This window comes from Oryzias melastigma, linkage group LG5, assembly GCF_002922805.2.
Source record: "Oryzias melastigma strain HK-1 linkage group LG5, ASM292280v2, whole genome shotgun sequence".
Lineage (NCBI taxonomy): Eukaryota > Metazoa > Chordata > Actinopteri > Beloniformes > Adrianichthyidae > Oryzias > Oryzias melastigma.
This window is the reverse complement of record NC_050516.1, coordinates 19,099,215-19,109,404: the sequence shown is the minus strand read 5'-3', so window position 1 is coordinate 19,109,404 and position 10,190 is coordinate 19,099,215. Positions and strand designations below refer to the sequence as shown.

Sequence of the window (10,190 nt, the reverse complement as noted above, 5' to 3'; positions counted from 1 at the left end):
GCCTCATAATTTCTTACCATTGTTGTTGCCTAATGTTAGGTTGGGAGTGTGAGGGCTGTAAGCTAGTGGAAAATAGTGTAAAAGGGATGATGGGAAGTAAGGGCAGGCTAACTCCATGCCCACTTTTACGCTCATAACTCAGTGGTGATATTTTTGATGTAGTACCGCTGCCGTGCAAAAACTATCCTTAACCCTAGAACATTTTTGCTATAAAAAGTTACACCATCACAATTTTTACACAATATAAAAGTATTTATCATAAAAAAATAGATCAAGATATGGCAACTCATGATAAATTAGAGTAGTTTTCTTTTATTTCGAACGGCAAAGTTGGGGAAAATGGGAGATCCTAAGAACATGCTTGAAAATGACTGAAAAAGTAGAAATTTTAAATGAAAAAATGTCTAAAAAAATAAATAATTATACTGTACACTTGGCCTTTGATCCACTTATTCCTGGGACATGTGCGACTTTACTCAGGGACACATGACACTCAAAAAATGCAACAAATTTAAAATAGTGGAAATACTTTTGCTCAGGTGAGAATCACCCGGCGATAGTGCTCCAGGGTTAAAAAACAACATTTATTTATTTATTTTGGCTAAACCTCTGGGAACGCTTTTACAATTGATCAAAAGATGACCGGAATGGGACTTTAGTTTAATCATAAAATACTCAACATTAAGCATAAGCTCTTAGGTTAGTTTTTATCTCTGCACAGCCCTGCTGTTCATGAAATTCCCCCCACTGAGGGACTGAACCAAAATGTGGTTAAATTCAATAAACCTATTGCACAAGAGTCTACTTTTTTTATATATTATGGTTCATCCTTTTGTTTGATCCTTTTGCTTCACGCCGTTCCCCCGCAGCCACAGGTCTTTATTGTTGATATTTACTGGCTGCTGTTTTGTGCTCCCCAGTCACAATACCAAGACGACCACGTGGCTGGATCCCCGCTTGGCCAAGAAAGCAAAGCCCCCTGAAAAGTGTGAGGATGACGGTATGTGCTGCACATGTTAACTCCACTGCTCAAAAAGCTTGTAGTGTCCTCGCCATCACACCATTTACATGTTATTAAGATACAGTATGAATGCGCAGCTCATCATTGATAATCTTCAGGCTTAAGCATCATAGTGTGATGGCTTAATTTGTTCGGAAACATGTCGCTGGGATCTGCTTAGAGGAATTCCTGACATAAGTTTTTTATCCTCGGGATGATAATGTGGTTTTAAGTGCAGGGAGAAGCGGAGAGAGGCCGAGGGTGAAAGACTCAGGTCCATCCAGCCTGGTTTTAATGCATTTTTGCAGGAGAGCTAGCTGGTGTCCTGCCTCTAAAAAGCAAGCTTTTTTATAACATTAAAAGCACTTTTTCCCTGTCTTGTCTCTCCTTCTATGTGACAGGTTCACCCGGGCATGATGCACATCAGTTATTTGAGCCGCCCTGCTCATTGAGTGTGCTCTGCCGTGTAATTATTTTCATGCCCGTTCTCTTAAGCTAAACATTTAAGTTAAGCAAAAGCAAATCATCATTTCACAAGCTACAATTCCCACATTGAGAGTTTCTGTTTATGCAATTCATTTTGGGGATGTCATTTGTATCCTCCAGTACACAGAAGCTCACTGTCTTCTGTTTGCAGAGTTGCCCTACGGCTGGGAGAAAATTGAAGATCCACAGTACGGCGTGTACTATGTTGAGTAAGTTTGCATCTTACTTCTTATTTTTCTCATTAAAAAGAATTTTATTCCCCTTGTTTACTCCAGATGCACATAAGGGATCTGGGATGCAGTTAATATTGCACTGCTTTTATGTATATACATGTGCTAGACTGGCATAAATCAATTCTGTCTAAAAATAAATAAATGGGTTTAGCACTGAGCTTGTTTTCTTTATCTCGAGTGAGATAGCTCCAAGTTATGTAAAACGTGGAGAGGAAGCACTTACCTGGAAGACTCTGATCAGGATTTTCCTGTTGTTTATCAGTGGGTAGCAAAGTAAAACCGTGTGCCGTGACCTGCATGCGAACACTACATTGATTGCACGCTCACCGTGCAGTGTGTCAGTGAGCTTGTGTGCATAGAACAACGGTGTGTACAGACCATTGGGTGTTATTTGTACAGTTGTGTGTGCAGTAGGTTGTTGTTTTTTGTGCACACCACGCACAGTTGGAAATGACTGAAACAGCCATTAGGTTCAACAGATATTGTATCAGCAGAAGGGCAAAGGCGGGAAGTTCTTAAGTGAAACGCGTGGAAGCAGCAGAGGGTGGGGGCTGGAGGGAAGAGCTGGCAATCTGTTGTGATGAACAAAAATGGGAAAGCCTGTGTGGTTTTATTGCTCGGGCTGCAGATGACGGCATCCAGAGTGAAAATGATTCGCGAGACAGTTTGCGGTGTTTGAGCAGAGATAGTCGATGACACCGATGACAGTGGTGTCTGGCAACGTTTGATATGAAACAAGTTCAGTGTGAGAACTACAGACATATACATCGCGTCGATAACCTCTGAAGTCCCCCGTATACGGTGGCCCTGAAGTCCAAATTATGTCAACAAAACCCTACACAAAAACATTTTAAAGATCACAACAAGAATACAAAAAAATCAAAACAAATATTAATAAAACAAGATTACATTTTAGAAAACAAAACAAAAAAAACTAAAAAAAATTAAACAAATTTCCAGAAAAGAAAAAAAAAACAAAAGGCAACAAGAAACTAGAAAAGGTTGGTACTATGGGACGTCACTGATTGGATGATGATATCCAGCATTGCCTCATGAAATATAACTTTCAGTTGAAATGATGGATTAACAACAGAAGCTATGTCCCATAAAACTTGCATTTTCCAGTTTCTCATTGTATTTAACCCTTTAATGCCAGAACTCCAGTGTTTATGTTCTCTGATTTATTGTAACTTTTCAACCGTTAACATGATCAACGTAATTCCAGCAGATTCAGAAAGAGAAAAACGATGTGTGTTTTTCTCCTCCAGAAAAGGAGAAAAGTCGTTACAGTGTGTTAAAATGTTGTGTTTAAGCGACTTGGGTGTAAAAGGGTTAAATGCTTTTTTCACATTTCATTTTGATTTCTGTATTTTCATTTTACTTTCTGACATGTTTTTTTTATTTTTATTTTTTTATGGAAACCAGAAAAGGTATATTACTAGGGAACATTTCTGATTGGACGATGACGTTTGGCCATCATTTCAAATGATAGTTACAGTATTTGACAGGAAGCAATGCTGGATGTCTTCACCCAATCAACAATGTTCCGTAGTTTCTTGTAGTGTTTCGTGTTTCTAAAATTTTGCTTTGTTTTCTGGAAATACTTTGTTTTTCAAAATGCTTTTTTTTGTTTTTTATGTTTTGGATTCTGTAATTTTGCTTTTTTTTATGTCATTGTGATCTTTAAAATGAGTCCAGTGGATTATTGAGGTGATTTGCACTTCAGGGCCACCGTACCCATAAGATTCTGAGTGGCACAAATGAAGCCAGAAATTAAACTGACTCACTAGCTGCATTTCCATTACACGTATGAGCAAAACTTTATCAAAATTCTGGAAATGTCAAAAAACACAATTTTGCAATTACACTGTTTCCATTAAATCATAATTATGCGAATAAACACAAATCAACTCACACAATAAGTTATATCCAAAAACATGGCATGGATGTGAACAATACATTCAGATTTATTGCCCGGCACGAGTGCTCATAATCATCTATCAGAGGAGACGTTGGTGTTTTATTCAGGCCATGGAGTGTTGGGCCACGTGGGAGCGCCAAGGATGAAGTGATATTGGGAAATCGGGATTTGGTGATTTTTATAGCGGAGTTGTGGATCCAACAATTCCACATGACTTGATCAATTTTGGATGAGCTGTGTGAGGCTGTGGGACCACTTGTGAAGCCTGTTGTATCCAGTTTTTGGTCACGAGACTCATTTAATTTGAAAAAAGAGCAGTTTTGCTAAATATGTCGATTTTGTTGCACCACCTCCTCCAAGCGCAAAAACATTTTTTTTTATTAATAAATATGACTTTGTTTTAAATACTCATGTTTGCATTACGCAAATGTAATATCGCAAATCCAATTTGTGGAGTTTCAGGCAATGGAAACATCTTTTGACTTTATTTATATATGCGGTCTCGCCTCTAAAATCAAGCTTGAGTGGTATTTTGAGAATCTGCATGGTTTGGTTCTTTTAAGTTTGCTTTGATTCTGTAAAATTTGCAAAAAGAAAGTGAGGACTTGATGAGAACAAGCAGTTTAAAGCTATGATGGTTTCATAACATGCAGAAAATGCAGTAAAGCTTTATTTACATGTGTAATGTGTTAGAGCAAAAGTACTCCTTCTGAGAAAATCTGTAAAATGGCCAAAAGAAAAGAGATTAATAAAGAATGTTTTGATTAAATGTCTTCTTTTTAAGTCTAAGTCTGTGTGTTTCAGCCACATCAACCAGAAAACTCAGTTTGAGAACCCCGTTTTGGAGGCAAAGAAGAGGCTGAACCAAGAATTGGCAGCGATGCAACAAGCAGCTGCAGCATCATCTCAAGGTAACAACAGCATTGAAGAAGAAGTCTCTCCTTGAATGTTCGTGTTTAAACATGTTGCTCCAGGAAGGTAAAAAAAAAGGAAAGTAAACATTCGGAAAGGCATCTTTCTTTAAATTTAGAAGAATTGTGGATTTACAAATAAATACACATTAAAAGGGCAACAGCTTAAGATAGAGCACTGTTGGAATATAGAAATACTCTGTAGTTAACTCACAACTAAAGTCAGCATCAGAAGTTATCATACTAGGATACAAATTCTACTCTGGCTAAACGCCATCATTAGTAAACAGTGATAATGAAGAGAGCAGCCAAAAGAACCACTGGTTGGGAAAAAAATGCATGTGTAAATAAACGTTGACTTAAATTAGTTATGGCTAAAAGTCATTTTAATCAGCTTTAAATTCAAATATTTGGAAAACTGCTTTATTATCTTTTTCTTTTTGTGTTCTTTTCTGAATCAGCCAGAAACAAAGCCTAAAGGGTTCATGAGTCATCCTCAGCTATACGCTGCCATCCATGCCTAATTGTTTTCAACGTTATGTTTCATTAATAAGGCATAAAACAATTATGAGCTGTAATAGATTTTGTTTTACCTGACCAAATAAACAGAGCTTATTGTACGACCTTTCATAATAAAACAGAAATGCCTCTTTATTAGGTGATTACACCTAAAAAAAAAAGCAAACATGTTTCATTTTAGATATTTTTAAAATGTGCAATAGCTAAGGAAAGGTTAACTCGAATAGTCTAGGAAATTTATCAATGTTGCTTCTTTGCTACAATATTATAAATGTAAATTATTCTTATTTAAACACATTTGTTTGTGGTTTATTTGCAAAAAAAGGAATCTACCTCCAGAAAATTGGTTAATCCATCATCCATTCATCACTTCAGATGTGAGAATGTGCCAAAAAAAAAAAGAAAAATGTGTCCACATCAAGGTGTGCAGTAAACGTGTTTGTGCATAATAATGCATCGTTCAAAAGCCAGTGCAGTAGCAAAATAAACTATGATAAAGTAAAAAATAAAAGAGATGGAGTTTAAGCAATCTAGTTAAATCTACATAAATGTAAGGACTTGTTTACTTGTGGTTCCCACTTTAAACAAATTGTGATGTTCTCTGTCTGTGATAAAACCACACAACTCAACTCGTTTGGCCAAAAATGTGTATTTATGTTTTTCCAAACCTTAAGTTTTAGTTTTGCAGGCAGAAATATTAAGAGTGACAGTCAGTAATGTAGGAGACAAATGTACACAAAACCGTTACCATAGGAAGCACATCTCCCAACTTGGAAACCGATGACTTCCAGTGTTTCTCCGGTTCTAAATTGAGTATTTTCCTTTCTGTGTGTTTTCTGCTGTTGTTTCCTCTGCTGCTATCGACATCACACCACCAGCTCTCAAATGTCACTCTGCCAGAGCCCGAGCTCATCCAGACAGTTTTTCACAGATGTTTATGAGTCATTACCAGCAGCTCGTACCTTACCATGGCTGCAATAACATGCCTGAACTCTTCTCCAGCAGACCCGAGGGGAAAATTTGTTCCCACCACAACAGCTGAAATACAGTACGGCTCCTAAATGACACCTACCTGCATGGTTAAACTTTCTGGCATGCTGGAATTTCAAAGCAAAACAAGGAAAACACAAAAATAGTTTTGAAACCTGCAAAAGTTTCATTGTTACTAAAACATTGCATGAGGATTGTTGACTCCCTTGGGTTTTGGATACTTGTAATTACACGTATAATTACTTTTATTCTTCTTTTTTTAACCAACAGTCATGTAGGTCAAAACAAGAAATTCCTGCTGAACTTGCTTAAATGAGCGCATTTTGCTTCTCCTCCTCTGTGCTTTAGTGAGCTAATATTTTACAGTACTTTAATTTTATTTCAACGTATGTCTTAATCATTTTGGACATAAATTGCAAAAAATGGAAAGATGATTGAAATACTTTTACTTTTACTAAGTGTTGAGGGCAACCCTTTCACCTCTGTCCGCCTGTTCTGATTCATTTATGGGGTGAAGGCCTAAGAACATCACCTCATGGAGAATCGGCTAAATGTTCATGCTACAAAAAGCTAAATAAATAAATAAATAACAGCCCTCCAGTTTTTGGGTTGCTTTTTAAGTTGACCTGCTGTTGCTCTCTATAAACCTCATCGGTTAAGTAGGCTTTCATTAAAACGGATAGTAGATGGCGTTTCGGTGTTGGAGACAGACGAGCTCACGGTGCCGGCGGGGTTTCCTGAGGAGTGAATGGAGCGGTACAGGGGAGGAGGATGGCTTTTAACGGTGCATGTGTCAACAGCTGGTGGAACAGCACGTTACAGAGGCTAAGCATAATCAGACATCTATCTCCTCAGGTGAGTGGGGATTTAGGAAACCGCCATTCCGCCACTGATTACTGATTACACAGCCCACTGAGCTGTCAGACACTTTCTATGATGAAACCCAAGTTGCACCGCTCTGCTGTTTCACCTCAGGCCCAACCTCAAGCTTTCACAGTTTTCCATGAAAGCTCAAATCTTTTGTTTTGTTTTTTTTACTTTAAAAAATTACATTTTTGGCTAAATCAGTCTTAACTAATGCAGTATTTATATTTCTTCATTTTGAAAACACAAACAAATCCATATTTTAAAACATCTCAAGCTCCTAGGAGGCATTAAAGAGGGGTATCGAAACCGGTATGGTTTGGTACCAGTGCCACATCATCAATTATTACCGGACCGATAAGTTTCAGCTTTTCGAGCCGTGGCAACTTTTTGGGCATGGCATGCACTACTTTGTTTCGATGTGGCTTAAAAAAGACGTCCCATCTTTCCACGCTCTTTTTCCTTTCCTGCCCCAGTGCAAAAGGGAGGGGCTTCTCGTGCTCTCACTCAGCCTTAAGAGTTCCTCCGCTGACACGTGTGTAACAGCTAACTCAAGGCACGCGGATGGCAGAGTGTCCGCAAGCAAAAAGGTCCAAAGTGTGGCTGTATTTTCCAAAGTGGATCCCAACGGTGCACGATGTCTCAAATGTAGTAAGAACATGGCTTAAAAGGGCAGTGACATCAGTAGCCTGTCCAAATACTGTCCTAAAATACACCAGATTCTAGCGGAGATTTTCCCAACATTTGACCATCCAAGTCAGATGTCTTGTTTCAACAGGTGCGCATACTAACGGCACACATGAGGAGTATGTGCATTTTTTGCTTATCAAAGATAAATGCATAAAATTTGAATATAAAGGAGGGGAAAAATGAATAAGACTACCAGCACTGTATAAAACAATGATGATATAATATTAACAGGCTAAATGTTCATATTGGGCTTCAGTAACAATACATAACCCAAAATGCAATACACAGTTATTTAAAATACAACATAGCACACATAAAATCTAAGTAACTTTTTCTATTTTTCAACCTTTTTAAAGACGCAGCAGCCAACCTACATCCCCCTGACTGCTACCAGAAAAAGGCTAGCGTGCTAATATTCCCGCAGAAAAGATATGTGTAATGATCACTATGAATTTTTATTTCCATCCTTGTTGTTCTTTGAAGTGAGGAGGCTATTTGATGTAGGCTATCCTGCATTATTGCCCTTAATTGAAACTTCATTTAAGTTGTGTATACTACTAATACAAAGACACGCTAGTATTCATTGACAATTTTTGTTAATTTAGTGTTAAAAAGGATGTTAAATTAGTACTGTAATTTAAATTGTTCTGTAATAAAATGTTTTCATGTACATAGTTTATTTGTCTTCTCTTCCCTTATTTTCACACAGAACAATATCGATAAGAATACCAGATTGAAAAGCATCATCAATAAGAGAAGTAGGATTGATGAAATTCATAACAATACCATCCCTATTAAAGACCCTCTCCATTGTTTTTAACATGTTCTTGTTGCATTGTTCTTATGATGGAGGACATATGTTAAACAAAAAAAAAATTAAATTGTATTTGTGAGTATTCCTTTATTGAAATCAATGTGAATTAGGAGCAGACGAGAGATTGCAGTTGAAAAAGTTTTTAGATATGACATAAAGGCTACATTGTCAAGCCTCAAGCTCCCCGCTCTGCTCCACTCTGATGCATCCTCTTGTAGATGACTAGATTGTCTTTATTTTCCTCTGTATCTGGCTCAAAACTGATAGCCTGATGGTTCACGTATTGCTTATCTTGGGGGAGTGAGGGGCTTTAAGCTAGTGAGAGAGCGTGTAAACAAAGGGATGATGGGAAATAGGGGAGGTGTAATTCATGCAACTCAGAGGTGAATTTCTAATGAACTACTGCCGCTTTGCAGAAACAATGTCCTATAGAAAACAGCACTTTTTTTTGTTAAAATAGCATAAAAGACCACTGAGAATGTTTTTACATCGGCTAAAAAGATGATCAGATTGAGACTTTAAGGATTTGTTTAGCTGTTAATGGAAAGATAAAGAATATTTCTTTTCATACTAAAACTAAACTTTTCTTTTCTTTTTTTTTTCAATGTTTGTTTTTGTTTAATAGTTTGTCTCCATCACATTGTTTCTTTTGTTTTTGTCGTTATTTTTCATCAGAGTAATGCACTTTTGGAAACATGCATCCCTGTCTCCCTGATAATGTAGTAAGACAGGAGTTTCCCAATTATACTAAAAATAGTCATTGGAGATTCAGGATGTTTTTGAGTCACACACAAAACCTACTCTCTGGCCTCTTGATCCGGCGAATGTGATTTGACTGGCCTGTGGTTTTTCAAAATTTGTCTAAATATCTTGTAACTATGCAGTTACACTCTAGCTTGAACAAGCCACACTTCCTCACTTTATCCCCACTTCTCCATACCTGTTTATTTGTCTATATGACAAACTAACACAGTTATTTTAGCCCTCTTAAAGGGAAAAAAAAAAAATGTCAATGTCATTATGCATTAGCATTTGCTTGATCCACAAAGTTTGAACATCTGGAGTCCAAAGTGACTGTGATGATTTGTACTCAGCTGTTCTGCAGTGGATGTTTTATGACTGGTGAACCATTTGATTGTTTGAGTGCACTTGCATTTAAATTCCTCTCACGATCAGAGTTGTAGTATTTATAAACCAGGGGACACTGTGAGAGAAGTGCACGTTTGTAGCCAAAGCATGCTGGGATTTTAAAAAGGTGGAGATTGAAATGCACATTACAGTTTAAACTAACAATCATAAACCTATAAATCAGAGATTAAGATTTACCGTTTTTGCCTTTTGCAAGTTAAACAAACATATTAAAGTCCCATCCCAATCATGTTTTTTATGTATTTTCTAAGCGTTCCCAGTGCTTTTTTTTTGTAATTATGATCAAGCTGTTTAAGCCAAATTTTGCAGAGCAGCAATAGTTTATCAGAAATTCACCTCTGAGTTGTGGGCAACTGCCCCCATTTCCCATCATCCTTTTGCTTACACTCTCCCCCTAGCTTACAACCTCCCACACCCCCAACATATCATGCACACCCAGAGGAGATTATTGAAACAGAAATTTTAAATCAACATGAAAAATGGCTTTTGAAGACATTTAGGTTGTGGGATTTTGGTTACAAACTTCATAATCATAATTAAAACACTATTGAGAACGTTTTTTTTAATTAAAAACACATGATAGGGGGACTTTAAATTTTTTTGAAGTGTAGAA

The 10,190-nt window shown here is 37.2% G+C and overlaps 1 protein-coding gene across 4 annotated transcripts in view; it reads left to right on the top strand.

Moving 5' to 3' along the window:
* LOC112145203 (membrane-associated guanylate kinase, WW and PDZ domain-containing protein 3) overlaps positions 1 to 10,190 on the top strand; it is a 146,040-nt gene that overhangs the window by 121,333 nt on the left and 14,517 nt on the right. For all 4 annotated transcript variants that reach the window (XM_024270312.2, XM_024270313.2, XM_024270311.2 and 1 more), the window contains exons 6-8: positions 921 to 1,000; positions 1,638 to 1,695; positions 4,445 to 4,551. In XM_024270312.2, coding sequence (XP_024126080.1) covers positions 921 to 1,000; positions 1,638 to 1,695; positions 4,445 to 4,551 — 245 coding nt within the window. The remainder of the gene's footprint in view (positions 1 to 920; positions 1,001 to 1,637; positions 1,696 to 4,444; positions 4,552 to 10,190) is intronic.